This window comes from Xiphias gladius, chromosome 11 (assembly GCF_016859285.1).
Source record: "Xiphias gladius isolate SHS-SW01 ecotype Sanya breed wild chromosome 11, ASM1685928v1, whole genome shotgun sequence".
NCBI lineage: Eukaryota > Metazoa > Chordata > Actinopteri > Istiophoriformes > Xiphiidae > Xiphias > Xiphias gladius.
The window spans coordinates 23,591,549-23,618,142 of NC_053410.1; the positions used below are offsets into that span (position 1 = coordinate 23,591,549).

At 38.4% G+C, this 26,594-nt stretch overlaps 1 protein-coding gene across 4 annotated transcripts in view; it reads left to right on the forward strand.

The window, feature by feature from the left end:
• smap1 (small ArfGAP 1) overlaps nucleotides 1-26,594 on the forward strand; it is a 117,674-nt gene that overhangs the window by 24,271 nt on the left and 66,809 nt on the right. For 2 of the 4 annotated variants that reach the window (XM_040139655.1, XM_040139657.1), the window contains exon 5: nucleotides 14,006-14,074. The exons of 1 other annotated variant lie outside the window; for it this stretch is intronic. In XM_040139655.1, the coding sequence (XP_039995589.1) occupies nucleotides 14,006-14,074 (69 nt within the window). The remainder of the gene's footprint in view (nucleotides 1-14,005; nucleotides 14,075-26,594) is intronic. One more of the 4 variants, XM_040139656.1, reaches the window with a different exon arrangement.

The following is a 26,594-nucleotide window of genomic DNA, read 5'->3' on the forward strand; positions in this document are numbered from 1 at the left end:
AAAATCAATGCTTCAGTTAATCATGGAGACATGATGTAAGGTATTAAAGTTTTACAAAAAATAGGCAGCCACAGCTACACACTGAGATGAAATACTGTAAAATAATACGAACAGTGCAATGCAAAAGCCCTGCCAACTGACAGACGTGTCTATCCTTACAGCCACACACTCCACTGAAGCTAGCAAGGTTACAAACTATAAGTAAGTTTACACACAAAGTGAACATTGTTTAACAAAAACATTGCAGGAAAACGAAAACACTCAAACACTACACTACATTACATTAATGCAAAATGGCTTGTTCACAGCAGTCTTTCTCTGGTGCATCTCCATTTCATCTCTCTGTCTCTTCCTCTCACTGTCTCTCTTTTTGTTTCTCTCATTCTCTTGTTCTTTCTGTTTTTTCTGTCCATCTTTTTCTTGTTCCCTTCGCCTTCTGCCTCTCTCTGTTTTCTCTGGCTTTCTCTGAAGCGTTGCCAGCAGTCAGACTGTGATCTAGGATCTGTTTCTGCCACCCACACAGACGGCTCGGCTTTTATATGCAAATTAATTATTAAAAACAACTCATTATCACTTTAAGCAGTTTTGTGCAGATGGAGAAAGAAGAGGAGAGAGTTGGCTACAGTAACCCTGAGCTATAGTTTATGTATATGTGTGTGTGTGTGTGTGTGTGTGTGTGTGTGTGTGTGTGTGTGTGTGTGTGTGTGTGTGTGTGTGTGTTGGAATAAGACAGAGGAATTTTTTAGTTTGACTTATTTGTTTAGAACTTATAGAAAACAAACATTTCGTGTCCCTCCTTGCTCTTCACTGTGGTTACATCATCATACTGTACTGCATTTGTTTGTGCGTTTGTTTGGAAGATATTGGCAGTTAGTTGAAAACTAGATATGGTCCGTGTTAATACTGTAACATGATGGATACAGTATGATGCAGTTGGATTAAATGCATGCAGTATTTCCTGTAGAAATGATCATTCCTATTCTGGTTGTTGTAAATTGTTTTTTACCCAAATTAAGACACAATTTGATTGAATTTCACATATTTCACCATGATTGTTTTCATCGCGGATTCCGGGGTTGGGCTGGGTAATCAGCTGTAACACACTGACCATTGAATATTGACAAGTACTTGAAAATGGCACCTGCTCAATCAAATTTGAGTTGAGATGTTAAGATGTTGCCGCAATTAAATCACAATTTTGGTAGGATTCTACTGTGAGAGAATGGCTTACTTGATAAAAGCAAGATTTGATCAAATAAGCCAACTTTTGTAACTTTTGGTGAACAGCCACTGTGGCCAGAAGTTGCAATCAATGGAATTTTGATTTTCACTTAGTTTTTCAAAGGTTCTTGAGTATTTTCTTTAATCTTGCATTACATGTTTTTTTGCCACTTGGGAACAAAGGAACAAGCTGTAAACACATTACTGATATACACTCAGTTGTCAGTTTATTAGGAACACCTAGCTACACTAATGCAGTGTAATACAACAGTCCTGCAATAAATCCTTCTTTCATGAAGGTTAAAATTGTTAGTTTGCACTGAAACTGTTTTTGAGAGGTGTTGCTTCAACTGTGTGGTCATTTTGGGGGCTGCAGTTTGTAATACTGATTAACTAAATTGGGTTATATGAACAGGTGTTTCTATTATTTTTTCAGCCCCAATTATATTAATGAGGGTAGACTAAATAACAGAAACACCTGTCTGTATAACGCAGTACAGTTCCAACAGTATCAGCTGAGTTTTAAAAAAATATTGATTAGTACAGCTTTACAAACATGATCATCATCGATTGGAATTGGACCTCAAGAAGAACACTACAAACATGTCTTCTGTTTCTGCCATTTCTTGTTTTACTTTTGTGGTAAAACCATTAATATGTTTAATATGTATCTGTTATATGCTAAGATTTGGTAAACATTAACAAAAAGTGAGAAGAGTCCTAAAGTCAGCAAACAGACCGTGTCACCTACACAAAATTATCTAAAATCTGCTAATGTTAGCTAATTATAGCCACCATAAACTAGTGATTATATTAGACCAAGTAAGGCTGTAGTAGCAAAATCCCTGAGTGTATTGACCCAAGCAAGGGTATGTTTAATTGCTTTTAGATTCAACTTTTCATTTGTAAGATGCGATATTTGTATTTCTTCTTCCAAAACTTAAGTGAAGAAAAACATTTTATGGTGAAAAAAAGTGTTTATAGTTTATATAAAAGTTTGTACACACCAGTTAGAATTTGAAAAAGGTGTAGTTTTTGTATGAATACTCAAAACTCAGGTGTTTTACTCGCACTGATATGGAAACGTTTCAAACTATTCCTAGACCTCTATCCATGATGGCCCTAGATATTGTTTTAGAAGTTTTAACATTTTAATTCTGAAACATTTTTGCAGAAAAATAAACTGTATAAACCAAACCAAATACTGTATATGGCATTCAAAAAGTCTTATTGGCCCTGTTCATGCCTGCCATTAACATAAGTCTATGGTGATCCGATCACAAGTGGACAGCTCTAAGCACGTCAGTTCAAACCTGGCATTAAAATTCCTCTTTTAAAAAAATGCCGCTTGTGATCAGATCTCACTTCCCTGCTCAATATGCAAATAAACATGTATATTATTTCAGGAGGATGTCAGTTGAGTAGGCGGACATTCAGTGTGGCCCAGGACAGACTGCTTTCACACTCTTAAAAAAATGTGGCCATATGCGACCCAGACCACCTTCAAATGAGGTGCAAGTTCTAGTTTATATAGGAGTTTGAATTGTGGATTTTTATTAGTTTATATGTTTGTGAGACCTATGGCGAGACAGATAGAGAGAGAGAGCAGTGTATTGTAATTGACAGCTTGCAGCACTTTGCTCACAGTGGAATACACGAGTGCATCCACTCCACTTCCATTGCCCATGCAGCATGATCTCATGATTCTGCCGTGAGTGGATTAGTAGGTGTGTGGTCCAAGTGCAGGACACTATGTGTATGTAAGAATATGGACCACAGATTACTTCAGTGTTACAGGAATCAACAAGGCATCAGAGTACATCTTGCAAACCATCTGTGATGAGCCCAGTGATTGGCCTAAAAATGTCACAAGAGAGCAGCACATTCACCCTGGAGGTAGACTTTGCTGATGTTCAGCCTTATTTGCCTGTGTTACTCATAGGAATGTCCTGTCTACTGTGTCCACAGTACTTGCCAATGTTCTGTGGGTTCCTGCAGCCAGCTGTGGCAGCTTGCTTAACTTCTGCCATCCACTGACTTATTGTATTCTGATGTCAGTGGACAGCAGAGGAGCTACAGGGAGAGTTTGGCTAAGGTCACTTTTGTTTTTGTTTTTTCAAACAGGAGAACAAGGATTTCTCTGCTAATTTTAATGGCATAGGAGAATTAGTAGTTAATTTGGAGTACATGAGCAACACAGACTTGACTTTTCTGTTATTATTTACATAATTTGTCATGAATTTCATGAAAATGTGCACTGTTATTCCCATATATAATGATTATTGCATCTCCCTTGTTCTTTGATGGTTAGCTTTTCACCCCACCATTGAGTGTGACCATTTGAAATGGGCCACAGCAAAGTTTAATCTTGAAACTTCAAAGTTGCACAACGACAGTAAGAAACACAAAACCTGCAGGGACCCATGCATTACCTGAAACACAGAGCCCCTCCCCACTTCTTTTCAGCGGTTAGATGAGAGTAATTGCTCAACGGAGGAGAATGAATATTGACACAACTATTCATCAGCATGCAAGGTCATTAATTAACACCATGCAGTACCAAAAAAAAAAGGGTGTGACCAAATCATGTGCTGGTATGACCAATTGAGAAAGTTGGTAGCACCAGCGCTACCAGTGGAAAAGTTAGTCTTTAAATGCTGGTGTGACTGGACCCTTAGTGTCAAATTCAGCAGGATGAGGGAGTCTCCATAATACTGGATGGTATGGTAAATGTACCTTCTTATTTTATAGTCTGTACTAAAATAAGAAAAGCTTTTCTTTATTTCAGATTACCTTATCAGACTGTAAATTGTTGGTTGTAATGTTATTGTAAGATTCCTTTCTTACCAACTGTATCGATTTTGGGTTGGGCTATCGACTGTATTTTCACATCATCATATTGGCATTATGAGTGATCATGGATAGACAATCTGATTTTTCAGATTTTAAATTTCAGTATTTTTTTATGAGACAATGTAGTGATCTGGGTGAGTCTGGGTCACGCATGACTCATGGACCCAGTGTACACACATTGGCTAAAATCAAGTAATACCAGCAGGCAATGGAGAATCAAGGTACCGGCTTTTGTCAGATTGCACAGCGCACTTGTCAAGATTGGCAGATGGAAAGTGAATCGCAAATGGGTTACTTTAAATTAAGGAGTAGTCACTTGTGATTGTTGTTGTGATTGAACAGTGATTGTTTGTCAATGGTAAATGGTAAACTGTAAATGGACTGCACTTATATAGCGCTTTTCTAGTCTTATCGACCACTCAAAGAGCTTTACACTACTGCCACACTCATCCATTCACACACAAACATTCAAACAGCGCTCTTTTTTCTATGCATAGAAAAAAGACACACACTCAGACATCGGGAGCAATTTGGGGTTCAGTATCTTGCCCAAGGACACTTTGACAATGCTGATTGGAGGAGCCGGGGATTGAATCACCAACCTTCTGGTTAGTTGACCACCTGCTCTACCTCCTGAGCCACAGCTGCCACCCAATCTGATCGCTAATTGGCACAAGCCTAATTCAATAGGAAATCTTTCAGATTTAGTGATTGCAAGGAGATTTGTGAGGGCAACTGTGCCACAAAACATAGCTCAAGGTCATAGTGTTTTCACAATACCAGAACTATGATTTTGATATAACTGCCTAAATATCTTGATACCAATAATGAACAAGCCACGAGCCTGTTCTCATCAACTGTCATTTTTGTATCTACTTTGACTAAATCGAAAACTAGCGAAAGTGCTCAGCAGAGAGCAGGCCTCTGCCAAAGAGGTTTATTGAGTCATTTGTGTTCAATCTACTTTAGTGCACTACTGTAGTACGCAGGCTAATAATCCTGGGTTTTAGTTTCATCATCATGAAGTGCCAGATTTACAGCTAATATCATTTATATTTATTATTTTCATGGTCAATAAAATTGTACTTTATGTGCTGTTAAGTATTTTCTTGTTTTTTTTCCATACATGTAGGTGTGTTTTTGACAATGAATTAGAACATTTATAACAATAATAATTGAAATACTGTAAATATGTTAAGTATGTTAAGTTGAGGCAGGTGAATCCAAATGAAGAACACAGACTCATGGTGACAGTGATGAAGAAAAGGTTTATTGTAACACTGCAGTAGGTGGCACTGAATGGAAAAAGGGATTCCAGTAGGTGAAGGCTGAGGGGAAAGGGAAATACCAGATGGCAGGGAAGAATAGAGCAGGAAATGAAAGCTGGACTGGAAGGCATGGGGATGCGGCAAGGAGCTGACTGGCGAGATGGAGTGAAGGAAGCTGAAGGCTGATGGAGACGAGCAAGCTTTGCCATGGGGATTGGTGTGGCAGGCAAAGAACTGATGAGGTAAATAGGTAAATATGAGATGATCCTGGTGCACAAGGAAAGACTATTTACTGCAAAGCAAGTACAAAAGGAGATAACTTGTAATACACTAGTTTTAGTGTCCTTAACATTGATACCAAACTGGCTGAAACAACAATTTGGCATAGTGGATGAAGAACTTGGGTAGATATACTGCTGGGCTGATGAGTAGATGGATTGCAGTTGTGCTGGCAGATTGGCAATCAGAGAGCCAGGAGAGAGTGAGGTGTGCCACACCCACAACACAAACACACAAACGCAGAGTGACAGACAGGGGAAGACAGAAGACACAGAGGAAATGGAAAAAACACCAGAAACACAAGCAATAAACTGGATTCACGGCTGAAACCATGACAAAATAATTAGATCAAGCTTTTCTTTGACAGTTAACTTTACATCTGCAACTAGATATCACATGTTAAACAGCGTTTAATAAGACTCAATACACCTCCTTGGCAGAGGTCTGCACTCTACTGAGCGCATATTCTAGTAAGAGAAATAATTATTGATATAAATGTTCAATGTAATCACCATTAAGTACTGACTGAATATAAATTGATCATTTACAACTGGTGTTGTTGATCTGCATACTTGTGAACGTCTATTTTTTGGCAGCTTGTAAGTAATGATTAAGTTACCGTTACCAGTGTGAGCTGTGCGTTTGCATATATAGAGATGTTTACCACACTGGTAAGTGAGTAAGTTAAAGCCAAATTACAAAAATAATTTGTAAAAAAAATAAAACAGTTACCATTGCCTTTAATTACCTCTTCAAACTCTGATGGTGAAAAAAGTTCACTTGTCCCAAAATAAACAACACTCTTTTGACTTATATTTTAGGGCATGGGCATGATGTAATTATGTTATCTATCACATGCGCTAACCGGTCGCTCTTAGAATTCTTGTCGGCATGTCTGTCAGAGAGATGCTTTGCAACACTGGACCTGTTGGCCTCTTTGGTCTGTTTGATAACATCTCTCACGGTTTTTGTGGTGTCCATGGGCTTGCCCTGACTGTAAGTGAAATAATGCCATATTTCACTTTTCTGCGTCTGCTTTGTCGACAAGCTGTGGACGGTTGGTAGGAGCACTTTTTTTTGCAGCCATGCCTCTCATTTTGTCGCTTTCGTGGTGAGTGGAAGCAGAGCGCAGGGAGTGCAGAGAGTGGAAGCAGAGCCAGTGGCATAATGAGTCAGCGCTGGGCCCCAATGAAGGATGGTCAAAGTGGGCCCTTGCCCATCACAATGCAGCAAAATGTTCTGCTTGCCATTCAGTTTATAGCCTGCCTTCCTCCTCCCCTCTCCCTTCGGTACGGAAATTTTCCATTACAATAGCAGCCCTGTTCTCGCATAAAATTTAGTCGGAACAATTCTGAAAGAATTTCATAAATATACATTGCTAGTGGCCCACATTGGCGTTTATAGTGCCTGTGTTTCAGATACCTGTTTCTGCGCTTTTACAACTTTGAGCACCTTGGACAGCGCGTGAAGGCTCCATTTAGATGGTGCTGAAGGAAGCAGAGACCCTAACCTACCCCTCTTAAAAAAGGTCTTCTATTTTTCTTTAAACACAAAAGTTAGACCCAATATTTTCCCCTCAAATCCTGACAGACATTGCTTCTAAGTCTCTTCTCTCTCCAAGCGTCCCAACCCTCTAATTACACATGCCGATTAAAACCTAGATTAGCCACCAGTGGCCATGTGCGCTCTTCAACAGCAGCTCGCTCATTCTCACAATATCACAATCAGATGTAACATAATATGATGTCAGTAGTGAATGAAAGAAGTGAAAGCATGCAGTTTTAAAACCACCATTAACAGCGAAATGCACTACACAGTTGACGACTAAATGAAATGATTACAAGGAAAAAATGTGCTGTAATTGACAAAATCTGGTGTTGGGGCACCGCAACTGATGAAAACATTATTGGTGACGGTGCACCTGCACAATGACAACATTGTACATTGTTCAGTGCAAATCGGTTCAGTAGTTTTAGCCTAATCCTGCTGACAAAAAAACAAACAAACAAACTCTGGACTTTTCACTGTGCGGAGGCGTTTATTAAATCCTTTAGATCCAGCTGGTGGGTGCTGCCATTCTCGATTGATTGTGTGGCAAGTCCAGCTAAACAGGTCTATCCCATCGAGCTCCTCAGGTAAGATTTAATAGGCTTCAGTTTGGAAAAGGATCATTCGGCAGATGATACAGTCACTCCAGTTGTTGAAGAAAAGCAGTAAAATGGTATAGGCTTTCCCAAAGCTTGCAACTATGCAGTTGCCGTCTACTATCAACATCTTGGTCAGTTCCTGGATTTTTTTCTCTTAAACACCCACGGAATGACAGGAGTTGAATCGGAAATGCTGAGTTTATGCCAACTTTGTAAATATGACATAACTTCCTTGCTTGCTCAAATTATCTGTTGCAGTGCAGTGTTTCAGGCAGTAGAAGTTTGAATGTGTCCACTTTTTTCCTCAAACCTGTGAATCTCTGTGTCAGCTAGGAGATCATTATGTTAATACAGTCATGTGAAAATAGGAAACTGTCTGCTAAACGTTCATCTTGACAAAGTTGGTAAATGGTAAATGCACTTTCACCGTCCTCCGCCGTCCACCTCGCTTTCACCATTTCCAGATGATGCACTGGTGTTAGCATTAGCACTAGCAGGTATTTTCAGCTCTGTGCTGCTGCTAATGCTTGATGCTGCTAACTCATTGTCACCTTTCGTTTTAAAGAAACTGACTATTTTTGGCTATTTTGCCTTCATCTTTTTCGGATGCTTCTTTCACTTTTCTCATCTGAAACCTGCGTTTGTATTTGTACTCTCTGTTTGGACTCCGCTTCTCAGTTACTGTATTGCCGTTTTCCTTCTATGTGGATTCTGCTATGCAATTATATGCATGTCCATGCCTACCATAACCCAGAATTCTGGACGGACACATTTGCACATTTTTGAAATCATACATTCATCCTTATTTAAACTTAATTTAGAAATGTAACATAGAGGTACGAGTCAATAAAGTATATGGTTGCATATGTAAAACAGTTATATTATTGTATTGTTATTTATTTTGTGAATGAAAGACATCAAGTACGTGACACCATGGAATAATATATACTTACTGCTCACCATTTAAGTTCAGTTGTCCCATGTATACTGTAGGCTCGGTGGGAAGATAAAATGCTTGAGCTCTTTTGATATGATAGTGGGAAGATAAAATTAATTGTTAAATATCCGTCTCATCCATTTCAGGCCCAAATTAAGCTGCATTACCTGTATATATGGTAGTAATGTCTCTGAATAGAGTACTGCACAGACGCACTACCCCACTCTCGCACATCGACACAACTCAAGAAAAATGGCTTTTATTAAGAGACTGTCATTCTCAAAGTAGCGGTACTAATAGAAAGGGGTATTGTACCATTTTTAACGGCAGGGCATTGCGATACCTTACTAGTATCGGTATACTGTGCACCACTACAAGGTCATTGAGTTGACCTTGTAGTGACTCAATATTATTTGATACTGTAGAATTATATTACACCCTAACCATCTCAAACCATTCCTCAGCCTCCATAATTCTTGTTTTATTAGTCTCTGTATGACTATACCTCTTCAGTGAGTGTCCTCTGTAAGAGTACAAATGAAGCTGTTAAAGGTCTACCCAGTGGACAAGTTTCAGTTAAGATGTTAACCATCTCTCTCTCTCACTATCTGTACTCACCACAGAAGAGAGCTAGACACTGCTATCTCCAAGTCCTAATATCTATTCAACCTCTATTCATCCTCTTTCAACCAGTTTGCATTACTCCTCTCGTTATCTATCCTCTCGTTACCATTCTGCCCCCCCACCCATCTGTGTTCCTTTCACTCCTCACACTTACCCTCCAGCCTCTTTTCTCTTTATCTTCATGATCAGTCCATCTGTGCCTGTTTAGTGCTGTGTCGACATCTCCGTCAGCATCAAAGTCAGAAGAGGAGGAAGTTTGCAAAGAGTAAAAAAACCAAAAACCTTAAAGACATCAACATAATAAGTAGGGGGATAAAAAATACTCTGAATTCACATCTCAGCTGCACTCCTTTCACCACCACAGGCAACAAGAGCAAGCAGTTGTTTGATGCCTTAACAGTTGAGGAGGGAGGGAGAATGATGGAAATGGAGAAAGATGAAAAATGGAGAAAACATTCTTCTGTTCTGCCCTCAGAAAGACACAGTCAGTGTTAGTTTCCACCCTGAGGTGGTTTAGAGAGCAAAGGAAGAGGAGAGGAACGTAGTGAGGGAGGAAAGGAGATGAGTTGATGTTAGTGATGTAATCTGTTTCTGCGAATGCATTTTTCTCTGGTTGACTAACAGTTTGATGCTAAGGGGGCTTAGTATATTCAGTGTTTCTCACCAAAATGCATTGTGTGCATCCTTGAGATCCTGCAATTGTGTTGAATGCATTTCCTTCATCATAAAACATTCGTAAAGCTGATTTCCTGAAGTATTTTAAATCTGGCATTGTTTATATCAGTGTTTACTTGCTAGCAGTCTTCTTTTTCCTGTATTTGCGGGCACATTGCTTCATATGTTGGTGCGTTACTACCACCTGTTGGCTGGTGGGCTGGGCTTGTTATCGCAAAATATAGGAAATGAGTGAGCTGGGCAAAATGGATATTCATGTGTGGAAGCATTTTGGATTTGGCAACATAGTCGTGGATAAAGGTAAGGTTGTTTGCTGCCTTACAGTAAATTTCCACCACAACAAATCTGAAGTTACAAGTTGTGATAAAGACTGAATGGGAGCAAAAAAATTGTATTTTATAGCCTTAATCTCTAGCTCTTATTCAACTCTGGCAAAAATCTTGGAAGGCTGTTAATTCCAATAATAATAACAACTTTTCCTCTGTTCCTAAACAGGTCTGACTATAAAGACATTAGTCTAGCTTTTAATCATAAAAACGTAACATTTTATAGCAGTTTGTCACCTTTTGAAGTTGGGGGAATAGATCCCTCCCTTACTGAGAAAAGCTTACTCTCTTGTTTCTCGCAGCCCTCTGTTTAGACTAGATCCGGTCTCTTCAAGTGTTGTTATAGATACACTCCTTGCCATTGATCCCAGGAAGTGCACTGGAGAGGACAATTTGGAGCCCTCTTTCTTAAACTCTCGGTGCAGATTATCTCAGAATAAATTACCCATATTTTCAACCTTTCAAATTCCTCCGGCATAATTCCCAGAGTTTCGAAAATGGCTCATGTAATTCCCCTACATAAGGGAGGTGACGAGCAATCTTAACAACTATAGACCATTATCAAAACTGCCTTGCAGAGCTACCATCTTGTGTGTGTGTGTGTGTGTGTGTGTGTGTGTGTGTGTGTGTGTGTGTGTGTGTGTGTGTGTGTGTGTGTGTGTGTGTGTGTGTGTGTGTGTGTGTGTGTGTGTGTGTGTGTGTGTGTGTGTGTCTCTTAAGTCTCCTGAACATGAATGTACTAATATGCTGTGCATGCAAATGTGTTATTGGGAATGATCTTTTTTTGACTTTCACCTTTCTCTATCTCCCTCCTGTCTCTATCCATTCCTCTCCATCTCTTTGTTTCTCTGTCCATCTGGCACTGTGATAATCTCTGCCTGTGGAGAAATGCATATTAAGCTTGGTTGCCTTAGATCTGAAACAAGGGAAATGACAGACCTAATTTTAAAGTTGCAGTAATCACTATTTTTAAAAAAAATAACTGATCAAGTGATGTGTGTAATATGAAATGGGATGAACCCACAAAAGTTTAGTGCCAGATATTCAGCATGGCTCAATCCAGATTTCAAAAATACGCTTACCAACATCTTTAAAGTTCACTAAGTAACATGTATCTACTAAAACAGAAAAAAAATATATAAAAACAACAATTGGTGGGTTTAGGGGCAGTTCTGGGGCTTAGCTAATCTACCCATCTATCCATTACAGTACAAGACTCCAGGAAATCACTGCGTTTGGCTGTTGTTGGCAAAGAAGTTAAAGCACGGAATTCCCTGTAAACAGAAATTTTACATTATTGTTTGTGTACAAGTTAAACAAACATACTGTACATACAAAGAAGTAACATACAGACAGAAGTTAATTCTTGAGAACTGGGTTCATTCAATACAACATATTAACTACTGAGCTTTAGGGGTTCTTGACCTTTGGGCAGTGCTAGGCCAGCTGTGCCTTCCTGCTTCCAGTCTTTAAACTTAACTAATTGCCTCCCAGTTCCAGCTCCATACTTAATGCACAGACGTATTGAGTGTCTAACTTCACTAATGCATGACTTATCTTCGCATGAAGGTCACGCTCACATCAGCCATAACAGAAAGAAACAGAATTCTAGCTGTTGCAAGATGGCTCAGCTGATTTGCCAAACTTGTTGTAGATATGTGATATGCCATTTTCCTTTGGCACTCTGGCTTTCACTTTTTGGGTATCATCTTCGCAAATTTGGAAGTTATTCCAGACACCTGACTTTTTTGACATCATGCCACTGTAGTTGTAATTTATAAGCCTGTCATCTGGTCATGTGTTACTGTCCCAGTGTCAGTGCTGGTAGTGTTAGATGAGAGCTGTGACTGAGGTACAAAATTATCTCTAAGATTAAATGTCCTTGTCGAAGAATAACTTAGATATAAACGTTGATGCATAATGAATAATGTTGCATTACTATTTCTTATGTCATGGGCTACTTGGGATTTTTGTGGTAATGCATAAATAATAATAATAATAAGAAAAACCTGCAGGATTCAAATACTGATTTGGGATGTTGATTACCATGGCAACAGTAGAAGCTTCAAAGCTTCGAGGCATTCAGATGCTCTAAAATACAGTACAAGAATGTGCTGCCAAGATCTATTTTTCAGTTTCCCTTTATTGATAGGCTACATTTAGCTTGCTTCACTCTGACTGCTTTCAACAGCATCGTTTTTTAAGTGAAAATGCTGAAAATTGAGTGAAAAACTGCTCTAAAAACCTGGTGTAAACTACCTGCTCATCAACAGAGACTAGCTGGTGAACATACTGGAGCATTTAGCAGCTGAAGAGCCAGATATTTCCCTCAGAATTTGGTAGAGACCAAAACAGAGCTAAAAGAGAGTGAATATTAGCGCTCCCATAGCCATTCATGCCCATGCCATAACACTGCCTCCACCATGTTTGACAGATGAAGTGGTGGCTTTGGCATTCCTTTCTTTCTCCTTACTCTTCTCTTCCTATCATTCTGGTACAGGTAAATTTTGGTTTCATCTGTCCGAAGAATCTTGTCCCAGAACTGAGCAGGCGTTTTTAGAGGGTTTCTGGCAAAGTTTAGATGTTTTCTGGCATTTGGTAGTTGTTCCCATGAAAAGCTACCAAATGCAAAGTCAACACTTGGATTCAACTGCAGGCTTTTTTTCTTTGCTTTAATTTGACATGAAATAACAAGGGAACAGGCTACACTTGGCCATGAAACTGATTGTAAGTCAATTGTCCAATTATTCTCTTTAAATGGAGGGACTACATATAAAAATGGCTGTAATTCCTAAACGGTTTATTAAATATTACACACAAAATTACAGTAATATTACCTAAGTGTACATACGGTGCAAGTAATGAGTGTCCAGTTTATTTTTCTGCCATGTGCAGTCCGCGCACCTGTAGTGAAGACAGTCCATGGGGGGCTGAGGTTCACACAGGGTGCTATGATGATCTGCGTGGACCTGAGCAGATAATGAAATTTTGCTTCAGGCAGACCCTTGCCGTGACACGGACCCTCGTGGAAACCATGAATTGGCTTTAAGTCTTCCAGCTGTGCTACTCTTTCTGGGACAGCTTGTAGAGGTGGAGGAGATAATAGAGATACCCTACATTTGCCTTTTGTCATTACTTTTTCCACATTTGTCTAACTTGCTCCATGACATGGTTGCTGTAACCCCGTTTTATCACTGTTTCCCTCTCTACAAAACACTTTGGTGAGCAGAGAAATAAAAAATGGGTGATGAAAACAACCAGCTACTGTTGCTGGCTACTGCTGTTACATTGCAGAGTTCAATTCAAGCCTGTGCTCAATTTGTCTCACAGGTCAATGACAGGTTAATAGAGGTCATCCCTGCACTCCATAACTGGGTGTGTGTTTGTAGGTCTGTGAGACCCTATTTTGACACCATTCATTCTGTGCAGCTGTGAGGCTGAATATAACCTTGGCTTGCACAGTCTATTGAAGCTAAGTGTACTCTGCTGTAGTGGGGAAAGTTCTCCATCATCCCCTATAATTAACTGCTCTCTCTCTGCTTCACTTTTCTCCCCCTGCAATGCCCTCCCTCCACATTCTGTTCTCCTTATTCTTCACGTCTGTCTTAATTTTCCCCCTTTCTCTTCCTCTATTGGTTGTGTTTAACCCTCCGCCTGAAATTCTCTTTCTTCCAGCAGAAGTCATCTGAAGCTGCTCATCCCTCCACCTCACCTACTTTCCAGGCTGACAGGAGCAGACAGGAGGTACAGGTCTCCTCCGTACTTTGGTGTTGTGGTTGTGTCCTGTTGCATTGTTGTCATGTAGATATGTTCTGGTGTTGTCATCATATCCTGTGTCAGTGTTTTAATGGCCCAAGTGAAAGACCAGAACAGCTAACTAGTCAGTCAGTGGCTGTTTATATTCTGATACTCATATTGAGTATAAATTGTCAGGTACTATCCCAAATAATGTTTGCTAATTTCTCTAATTTACGCCTCATAGATTATTTACCCTTATAAATTATGTCGGACATTTTTTAAATGTATTTTTTACATCTTATGTTTGTTTTTTGCTTTTTGTTTTGTTTTTTTTAATAGGAGATCCCTTGCTTCCACTGAGCCCCAGTTTTAGCTCTGGTTTGAAGGCTTTATTCAAACATTATGTAAAACGTCACACTTGGGTGCAGTTTGCTAAACTCAAAGATGTCCAGGGAAGCAACAGATCAGAAATAAAATTTACATTTCTTTTTGTTCTTTTTCCTAATTAATATTTATACATAATCTTGAAGAAGTTCAACAACTATTTATCCCATTGGATTCCAGCATTGGATCACTGTGTTAAATCCTCATTAAAAGCGTTCTGAATCCCATATTGAATCTAAATAGGTTTATCTTTTAAAAAGTTAGAAATGAATAAAACTGGAAGATCTGTCATCAGTTTTTATCTGATGAGAGGGCTGAAACAGTACAGGTTTAAGTGGCAACCTGATTAATGTCACAACCAGTTACAACATGAAAATGAGATTAGCAGCATACAGAGTGAAATGTTGATCAAATATAATGTTACACATTGAAATAACAGGTGTAGCCTACTACCTTTTTCTTATTTTTCATTAGCTAGTTGTGCAAAATAGCCAAGGTTCCAATGTAGAACTATTAAGTTGATAAGCTTAACATACTGATTCATTCAGTAACTTGACAAAATCAACTACATAATTTCTTTAGAAGGGCCTTGTCACTCTCTTGGTTGTGGTGAACTACAGAAACTTACAGTCGTAAAAGGGTGTTTCTTTTCCATCACCAATGATCTTTGGCTGGGTACAGACCAGCTTGCAGGGACAATTAATCAGAACAGCCAAAGGTTTTCCCTCACAGGTATACTGCAGTCACCTAAAGTCGCAAAGAATGTTCATTTAAAAAATGTTCACAATGGAATGAAAAAGTACTGTCCATTGCATGTACTCTACTTTCTACTAACAATCCCACAATGCAAACTATTGCATTTTATACATTATATACATTACTGTTGTGCAATGCTACACTTGTTGGTGATAATGCCAAATGAGTCTGTGTCCAAAATCTCAGTACTTTCCTCTATAGTGAGCAGTAAATTGAGTGTCTATTATAAAAGGCATTGTGAATGGTTGAAAGAGGGAATAACATCTGATTAGTACTCCTTGTGTTAACTGTTGAAATAAGTTAGAAAGAAAGCCACATGATATATGGGGGTAAAATCCCAGCTGTAATTTGCTGTGTTTTATTAGTGATGATCAGATGGGAGTATAATAGCCTGCTAATGCTGCTAGAGCAAATTGCCCAATGCTAGCATCGTTAGCGCAAAGTTATTAGGGGTCAAATACTTAGTACTTCCAGAGACTCAGAGATAACAAACTCAAACCTACTGATGGGTATGTCATCAAAAATGCAGCCAAAATATAGCCACCCTGCTGAAGATATGCAAGAATATTAAGTGCCCAGTCATTTTGATTAATTTACTAACGACCAGATTAAGCAGAATAAAAGACAGTATCTGCGTCTGCTCTGCTTAAACTGTTTTGACTGACTGACTGTTCATCTGCAAACAGTAGCAATGACAAACCCCATGACAAGCCAAGACATTTGACCCAGGCTTTCTCTGTGTGATAGATTGATAATGTGCTGTGTTTGTTTTTTAGTCTAAGGTCAAAAAACCACTGACTTTAAACAATATATTGTATGTGCTCACAAAAAGGCTCAAAAGATAGTGATTGTAGAATAATAGTAGATGCTCTCAGTGTTCATTCTGATTTGCATGATTCTAAGTATTGATGATATGCACTACTGTTTATTATATTCTCAAGACAATAGCAATCTCAGCAAAAATAACTATAAACACATTAGCCAATGAAGTAATTGCATACAGACAGAAGGAGACACAGAGAGAAATGGGCTGTTATTGTTACAATAATGGCTAGATTGTAGGCTTCACCTGCTAAGCTAAAGCTTTTCTCTTTGGTATCCTGACAGTCATTAGCTAAAGTGTGTTGGTGGCTGGCATCAGCATGGGCTCATTTACATATTACAAAGCAAGACAGAATCATTAACCTGAAAACACTACATCAACTCTCTGTACAATAATGATGTCTGCACATTAAATCTGCATTGTGAGTGCATTAAAATCACATTAAGGAATGAGATCTATTTGTTTTCAAACTGCTATGCGGTATAGCAAATCTTTACCATTAGTCCTAATGTTTCCTCCTATAGAATATTAGAATGGAAGTCAAATGCTAATTTGATGAAGAAAAGTGCCTTTCTTTTGCATGCTTAACCAGTATTATATCCTAATTATGGTATTGCAGGACAGAAACATGTCAGTTATCGATGTGATATACTGTATGCTGCAAAACTGTTTTAATGCAACTATACTTGCATCGATACTGTTAATCATTAAATAACAGCAATTATATTCAGATTAAAGTTGAAGCATGTATGAATATGCATTATTACTGTTACAATATTATTCTATTATTATATTATATAATATTATATTATTATTAATGTTACACTAGTCTTTAAAGTAGATGTCTTTTAAGCTCTTCACTCTGCTAAGAATAGAAAATTGAGGTTGATCATTGAATACATGTGTCTGAAAATGTACAGTACATTTTAAGCCATATTCACCTTAGTGTGCGTATGTGGTTTTAGTAGATGGTATGACACAAATTAATAGTATATGCTACACAGGATAAACTATAGAAAATCTGCCACAGTCTTACACCATCTCTTCTTTTTTCTCCAAAGAAGGAGCGTGAAAAGAAAAAAGATGAGAAGAAGAAAGAGAGGGACGTTGATAAAGGGGAGAGACACAACAACACAAAGGTACAAACACAGCGCACAAGTGAGAAAACAGTTAGTTTATGTCTACACCGATGAACCAAAACATTATGACCACTCACAGATGAAGCGAATAACATTGATTGGCGTGTAACAACAGCTCATGTCAAGGTCTGGTGTACAGTTAAGTACTTCAGTATTTGTACAGTGATACAATTTTCTTAATTTTGCCTCTGTACACCACCACAATGGATTTGAAATAAAGTCATCGAGATGTGATTGAAGTTTAGACTTTCACCTTAATTCAAGGGGTTTAACAAAAATCTTAAATAAACCGTTTAGGAATTACAGCCATTTTTATATGTAGTCCCTCCATTTTAAGATGCTCAAAAGTAATTGGACAGTTGACTTACAATTTTTTTAATGGCTAGATGTTACGTGTTCCCTTGGTATTTCAAATTAAGCAGATAAAAAGTCTGGAGTTGATTCCAAGTGTTGATTTTGCATTTGGTAGCTGTTCATGGGAACAACTAAAAGAAAAGAATTTTTATCTAAGTACTAAAAATAGTCTTTATAATTATAATTATGTTGGTTTGTCCAATTACTTTTGAGCCTCTTAAAATGGAGGGGCTGTGTGTGAAAATGGTTGTAATTCCTAAATGATCAATACGATATCTTTGTTGGAGTTTTTAAAAAAAACTAAAACAAATTAAAATTGTATCACTGTCCGAATACATATGGACCTAACTGTAAATTAGACAGCAAGTGAACATTTGGTTCCCGTAGTCAGTGTGTTGGATGTGGATGAGGTCAGAGCATCACCGAAAAGGCAAGGCTTTTGGGGTTCTCCTGGTCAGCAGTGGTGAGTATGTACTGAGAGTGGTGAGGAGGGACAAATCATGAGCCAGTGTAACATCGATGCGTTGTGTGAGATAGAAAGAATTAGTTAAATGTTAAATTAGTGTTTTCCATGAGCTTCAGATGACGAGTGTCAGTTGTTGTAATAATTAAGTCTTTGGTGGCCAGATTATTTTTGTCTTTTACTCTGGTGCAGGGAATTTAAAGCATTGAGTTTAGATTTTCAGCTTTTTTTTTTAAAATTTAGAATGAAGATACAATAGATCTTCATAAGGTTTTACCACAAGGGATAGTATGTCAGTCTCAAACATATCTGTCTGTTGATTACAAACTAATGTGCACAGCACTATTCATTCAGATTTATGTTGAGTTTTGGCTCTCAGTAGTGGCTGATGATTTTGTCTTTAAGAACCTTTGAATTCAGTTTTTTCCATGAAAACTAGTTTATAAGTGCACCTTCAGTAACGAAAAGGCAAGTAAAGGAGAAAAAGAATGAAAAAAGCAGTCCAGTGACATTGATTGTGCTTTATGTACATTGGCAAGGAGAAGTGCTACCGTCTTTGTGTGTGTCAGTTTGGTGTTTTAAATGCATGATGTGTGACAACAAAGAGGGAAAGTAGTGCAGGAGCTGAATCTTCAAGGAAAACTCCTCATAAACATTCATGTTGGTCATAGATGCTTTAGTTTTGCTTTGTGCATCAGTATGGAGCATTTCTCATTTTTGCACAGGGATGTTAACATGGGAACCGCGTCTTAAAAACTATGATATCATCCATAAAAGTGAAAGCGTGTGCTGGACAGGGTAACTTGAACCTCAGCTGCATTAAAGAAGTTCCCAACACACGTGTAATAATTGTTGTGAGTGTAATAAGTGAAGCCCTTGCTACTAGCAGATTTAGCCAAATTTAGCCTTTTAAAATGCAGAAAGACTTTTTTAACACTCACCGCACCACAGAGAGATGTCCTGACATCATGAAAGATGACTTGCATAACATTAGAATTCCGAATGGAAAGATAATTTGAAAGATAAATGAAAGACAAAATTACTGCTATTAGCCAAGATAAGTGAGAAATAAATGACTAATGCAGGTGTGATTCGAATGTAACTGCAGCTCGGAATGGACCGCAGTTACTGACGTCTGGAACAGAGGTTGTTGTGGATGTGTGATGGAGTGTATATGTATGCATGCCAGGGCTGTGGTATATTCATGCTATATTTACTGTGTGTGTGTGTGTGTGTGTGTGTGTGTGTGTGTGTGTGTGTGTGTGTGTGTGTGTGTGTGTGTGTGTGTGTGTGTGTATTTGTGAGAGAAAAGGGGAGTGACGGAGTGAATGTGTGTGTTTCTGGGTCATGGTTTGTAAATTCAGAGTCATTTCCATGGCCTCTGAAGTGGTGAGGGAATACTGTAGCTTGCAGTGGTGTGGGTACTGCTGTATACACATGAGGTTGTGTGTGTGTGTGTGTGTGTGTGTGTGTGTGTGTGTGTGTGTGTGTGTGTGTGTGTGTGTGTGTGTGTGTGTGTGTTCAGTTGCTCTACAGGGAGTAGAAATGGAGGCTATGGGCAACTGTATCCACAAAGGGTGAAATTTAACCATGCACGGGTCTTTACTCTAGCATTAACATTTCTTACACTACCTCCATCTGCTCAGAAACTGGACTCTCTAGGCTCTTTATAACATATTTAAACATATTGTCACATTTTTATTCTATGGCAATATTTCTATTTGACTTTTTTTTTTTTTTTTTACCAATTTAGTCTTCTGCTTATTTTCCATTCACTTGAGAACAGTTTTACTACAGTTGTTTGCACCTCGTTTAAGAAATGTAGTCATATTCACATAATTACCAATAACTACACCTCTTACTTTATATACTGTACATGCATTTAAGATTGCACAAATAACAGCAGGAGATATTATAATAGTGGTTGCTAATATGTTATGCTGGATTTAATGAGGATCACATGATATTTAAAGATAGGTTTTGCATGGAAAATTCTCCGCTTGTGAAGAGCAGGTTTCAAATTTTCCCAGGTATGTATAAAGATTAATGTGGAGGGGAGGACTTCCTGTAAAATGTCACATATCGGCGACAGCAGAAAAGTAGTAAAACAATAAAAAAAAACATGTAGTAGAGCTACAATAAATTAGTCAATTATAGTCATCCAGTAGTTTTCTACTCTTGCTTCTGTGCAGTGTTGTGGGGGGCATTAGCAAATTAAACAGAAAAAAGATATAAAATGAAATGATATAAATTTGTCATCTGTCAGAGATTTTGTCGTTCTCTTTATACTGTCTCTTTATATTAAGGACAGTTTTGCTAATCAGTGAACAGGACTGCTTTATACCAATATTGTATGACAGTATATTTTCACATGATTTCTCCTTCAATGTATTGAAGTACCTCTATTTTAGGTTTTACATTTGCTGGATTCACCAAAAATACACGTTCATGTCTGGTCATTTCATCCACAAACAGTTTCTTATATATCATGAGGTTCCTCTGTGGCTTTGGGGTTAAGATGGGGACCACATGGTCCCGGGTTTGAACCTAGCTGGGAACCTTTGTTGCATCTCTCTCTTACTCATTTCCTGACATCTGTCCACTTTTTCTTTCAATATGTGTGTGTTTGTTTGTATGTATTAGGGCTAACAATTATTTTCATTATCGATTAATCTGCTTCTTATTTTCTGTAGGTGATGCCATTAAATTGCATATTTTCCCCCAACAACAGTCCAAAACCTAAAAATGCTCATTTTATTTTGACTAAGAAAAAGAGTTGCAGTAAATCCTCCAGGGAAGCGATGCAAACTCCATGCTGAAAGGATGGTGGATTTTAACACACAACCTCTCTGCTGTGAGGTGAGAGCTGACAGACTAGTGTAGATTAAGATTCTCCTTTTTTTCCTTATCTTTTGAGTGACTTCATTGACTTTTTCCACCAATGAGGTGTATATGTGATCCCATATGAACCCCCCGGCGACCACAAAATGCACATTGAATCTGGCATCAGATTTCAAGTCAGTCATGTCTGCTTTTGACTTTACTGTTTATCGCTTTCTTCCTGTTGTTTGAGTTTAGCTTCATGTCTATGACATCAATATCAAAACTAGAATCACAATCATAAAACAATATCAAGATCATAATAGTGTCTTTGTACAACAGTCTGCCAACATGCGTTTACCTGCTATTGATCTCAACTCTTGTTTTCAGTGGAGCTTTGAAGTCATTTGTCTCAGGTTACTGCTGTGTTAATGTATCCAGTCTGATCTGAAGTACAGCGTTGTGCTGTTATAAATGTGCTCTAGTGTCAGAGGAAAATCAGTGCTGAAAAGAAATATTGCATTTTAATTTAATGGCATCAAAAGCAATCATATGATTATTCACAATCGATGAAAATGCAATTACCTCCAGAATATTTGTAAACTGTTACGCTGTCTTCCCCTATGAACCACAAACATTTCAGAGCCAGTACTAGATATAATGTGTTGCTGCACTTAAAGTGGTTAAGATTGACTGATTCAGCCTAAGCCTTCACTGGCATCACAGAAAATCAGTAAATCAAAGTGTGATGTTTCCATAGGTCAGACTGTTTGACTCTTTGACTATTGAATTCTCTTAAAACTTGGAAGTTAAATGAAATTAATACCAGTATAAACACAAAGAATATAAATACAAAGAAATCAACATACAAATGAGTTGATGTGCAGGCTTATGAAAGGAAAACATTGAGCTGCTTTGTGAATCTGTTGTGTTAGTAGGGCCCCTTTATTTACAGGTAGCAAGGGGTGATGGAGAGATGAACAATCATTGCTACTGAGCTAGTTAGCTGCTCGTATATCAAAGCTCTTACTCAGTTCTACAGTGCAATGTATTGTAATTTTGTTACTTATAATTTCTAAATCCAAATTTAGCAGACAGGGCTTAACTAATTAAAGCAGATGGGAATTTGATATTAGAAACTGCATAGTGGCTAGAGTCAGGAAGATATGATGAATGTGCTTCAACTCTAATGCCACGGCTCCGGATAAGGATAAGTTACAAACTCATGCAATGTAGACACTTGGTTTGAGGAAAACTTTTCCTTAGATAATATCATCGGTCCTGCTGATGATACCCAGGATTTATTATTTGTAATGATGACCAAGCTGTAAAATTCTAGTTTTTAATTCTGCCAGAAGTTTATTGCTGCTTGTCTATAATACTTAGTATTTAAAGAAAAATTCAATTTTTTTTTCAACTTGGATGTAATTCTCATGATTGTGTCCAATCTGATTAAGGGCCATGGTATTTACTGGACATACATAATTTGAAACACTCTCTGAGTCCGACTGAAAGATAACACAGAAAATAGCGCCCTGGATTAGCTATTGTAGCTAATTTAATCAGGAACTAGTTCTGTGGGCAACTTCCTGACTAACCACATTAGCTGCCATCCATTTGCATTGATAACAAAGACTTGTTATGTATTGTTTCACATAAAGAATGATTCTACTTCAACAAAGGGGAAAAAAATAAAAAAATGTCCTGAAAAGCTTTGATTGCTTTTTTTTTTTTGGGTGATCTGGAATCTGGAAGAGCCGTCCGGTTAGTTGATGATCTGCTCTACCTCCTGAACCACAGCCGCCCCATGCTTTCGCTGCCACCACCGTTTGTGCTTCTTTACTTCACTTGTCTGAAGCCGCGTCCATGCAAGTAGTCGGCAGCAGCCAGAAACCCTGGATAAGATGTTTACTGCAACGGTATCCCCGTTTCTTTCGAGTACTCCAGCCTGCATAATCAGGTTTCTCAAACCTGGGATAAGGGCTTAATCTGTGTTTCTGGCGATCAGGATATGAAGTTTCGGGAGGGAACAGTCTTGGACGAGGTTTGCACAAATGCCCAGCCAAACGCCAGTATCCTGCTAGAGGGAAGCATCTCTCAACTGACAAATTAGTGCCACTCGCCTGCAAGTGCCACTTACCTGCCAAGTGCTACTAGGTCCTCAGGGTCTGTGTTTCATCCTAACTGTAAATACTCCTCATAACAGCTGCAAGGTCTAAGGACTATCACGTTCGGTCATTTTGCACTCTGCAGTTAATGTACCTGAAGACGCTGGTGCAGGTTGTGGCCCTCGATATGCTAGTGGCGCTGCTGATAAGGGTCTGAAAAAGAAAAACAAAAAAAATTATAACCATTGGAAAATTGAAAAACAAAAGGGGCCATAGTATTAATATAGATCCCCTGTAGTGATCATGTTTTAAACTCTGAGAAGTAATAGTATTTCAAAGACAAGTAATCATGGTAGTCTAGTAGTACACTGCATTTTTGATAAAAAGAGACATCAACCTATAACGTAGTCTTATGCCATTTCTTTCTTTCTTCAAGCTTAAACAGAATGTGAGATGATTCAAATGGTGTTATCAGAAAACACACTATTGGTTTGACTAGGACTTGAGTGAATTTGACAGCCGAGATTCATTATCTTATTCATCAGAAGTAGCTGTCACTGTATGAACGCCTCACTTAAACAGACTGATAAAGAACACCAAATAGTTCACCTTCGGAAATATTGAGAGATTAATCAAGAAAACCTTGCAAATTAATGCAAAGATGACGCCATGGAAATGCAACTGCTACTCAGTCTTACAACATCGATAACTGTTAAACATTCATAAACCGTAAACATTTGGCGTCTCACCAGCAGAATCCGCAAACAGTGAGAGTTGCTGGTGACACCTCCTGCAGTGGAGATGCTGTGGCGTGTCCTGCGAGGATCTTTTGGAAGCAGGGATGCCGCGGCAAAAAAAATTCATTGATTATAGTTACAGCAGGGATCACTCATCTGTGGACACATCTCTTTTTTCCCCAACTCTGTCATTCCAAGTCACACTCTAATCAGCAATCAGCTTTGAGGAACAGTGACTGCAGGAGCACCACAGTTCTATATCAGAAATTTCCCTCTAATGTAATCAAGCAGCCATTTAAAAACATGGTATTTTGGCTTTTTGTAATTCACTCAATGTACACATCGTATAGCTTCAATGAATAGTTGAAACAAACTGATACAACAGTATCAGCTCTATGTATGGTCTTTCTGACCACCACTTTGGTCCAGACGGAAAACTATTGGATAGATAGCCTTGAAATTTTGTACAGACATTCATAGTCCCAAGATGATGAATTCTACTGACTTATGTGATCCCCTGATTGTTCCTCTAATGCCTAATGATGTTCACATTTGTGTTTTTTTGTGAAACGTCTACACAACTGTTGGATGGATTGCCATGAAATTAGCTACACATACTCATGTCCCCCTCAGGATGAATTGTAATACCTTTAATGATCCCTTGACGTTTCATCTAGCTCCATCATCAGGTCAACATTTCAACTAGCCCAATACTTTGGTTTATGACCAACCTCGTATAAAACTAATGAAATTCCAATAAGTCTTAGCTGTACTTTGTGGTTGTACTTTGTGCTGATTGGCAAATGTTAGCATGCTAACATGCTAAACTACAGTGGTGAACATGGTAAGCATCCCCGCTAAACATCTGCATTTTAACATTGTCATTCTGAGTATGTTAGCATTTAGGTAGGTAGCATTTAACTCAAAGCAGGGCTGTGCCAAATTACAGCCTCACAGAGATGCCAGCATGGCTGTAGAACTCTTAGTCTTTTTCAAAATTTTCTCCAGCTCAGTGGACAGTGTCTGAAATGTCACTTTAACCTTAACCAAAGGATTTTAGTTTCAAGCTGCAACCAAAGTAGTGTTAGTTGCCAGCCAGCATTGCATTACTTAAGTTAAATGGGTGGTCCCAAAGAGATGTATTATCTGGGAATTGTAGTGACCATTCAATGCCAGAGCAGCAAACACATTGAACACAGAGCTGGAACTTTACTGCAAACATGAGAATTTTCCTGTCTCTTAACTCAGCTGCTGTTTATGTGTGTGTGTGAGAGAGAGAGAAAAAGGAAGAAAGAAATTACCTTGAATCAGAAATCAGGAGTGTACAGCTTCTCAGGTGATCTGCAGATGGGGTTAGACAGTGATGTATATGTGTGTTTTTGTATGCAATACATGATGTTTGTTGCAGGAATAGGTGACTCTATGTGCATGTGTGTGTGCTGGCAGGGATATTTGGCAGTTTATCTCTGCTTCTTCCTCCCTATCAGCTGCTCCTGCTGTAGATTTGCCCCAGTGTCAAGGAGATATTTGAGGACATTTCTTTGTGTGTGTGTGTTTGTGTATCTCTGCTTATGAGAGAGAGAGAGAGTCAGAAAGAGACTTGTTAGTCTAAGCTCGTGCTGACATGCTGAAAACTGTTTAACCTCCAGTATAGCAGGAAACATGCTGACAGCCTTGTCTCTCTGTCTCTTCTGTCTCTTTCTTCTCACTTTTACTCTCCTTCTCCTTGTTTCACACTCTAACTCTCCTGTTCTGACCCTTCACTCTGCTGTGTGCCTTTCCCCTCTCTCTCAAACAAAGACATACTGTATCACCACCTCTCATCTTCCCATGCAGATAATACATATCTTTGGAAAGGACACTCACACACACTCACACACACTCTCTCACACACACACACACACACACACACACACACACACACACACACACACACACACACACACACACACACACACACACACACACACAATGGTTTGGGGATGGAGCAGACTGAGCTTTAATCAACAGATATATTTCATTTCCTTACATGTCACTTCATTTCCTTTCTTCTTCAGAGAGGTTTACATAAGCAGCACTTTGGCTTTTCTTTTCTCTTATTAAAATCCAAGCAAGCTACCACCAGCTACTGAACTAATTTTACAGATGAAAGTCTGAGGGAGGCTACGTCAATATGGATTTTTAAAGGCTGATTCTAAAATTTTTGGATTGCAGCTGCAGAGGGAAAAAAATCAATCAACATTCTGACCATTTTCTTAGTTGAAAAAAAGAAATTCATTTTCTTAGGTTTTTACTCATAGTAGCATGGATAAGCTTTTGTATTATACAGGTAACAGACTTCAGGAATCTAGGATGTAGATGACAAAGATAATAATACATGCATATTATTGAATCTGATGAAATTGGAATCTGTTCAAGTTTAGGGCTTCCTGAGCACAGTCAACCCTGTATTGATGAGTAAAGTTAACGAATTATCTAATCTATAGATTAATAAATATTGTTGTCTATGAAATCACACTAGCCATGTTTTTAAAGGGGTACTCCAGCAATTTCATAAGACACTTCCATATAGTGAGGGGACTAACAAGAGATAAAACTGAAGCTGCAGAGGCTCAGAGATCCTTACCTTGCTCAAGATGAATGCTGAGTGTCTGATGAAATAGTGTGATTAAAATAATCTTTGTAGCTATTTCCTATCTTTCAACTGCATTTAATGGTCTTCATCATAAGAACAATTTTATTTGTCATGTGCTTATGGTTCATTCTTATTCTTATTTATACATATTTTTCATTTCATAAATTCTCAACAATGTTACTGATGTTTTTCTTCAGTACATATTGCCTACAATTATGACACATTAAGTAAATAAAAAAATGAAGTTAATAAAATAGAAGAATAGAACAGCCTCTGTCCAGTTACAGTACAGTTCAGTGCACCTGAG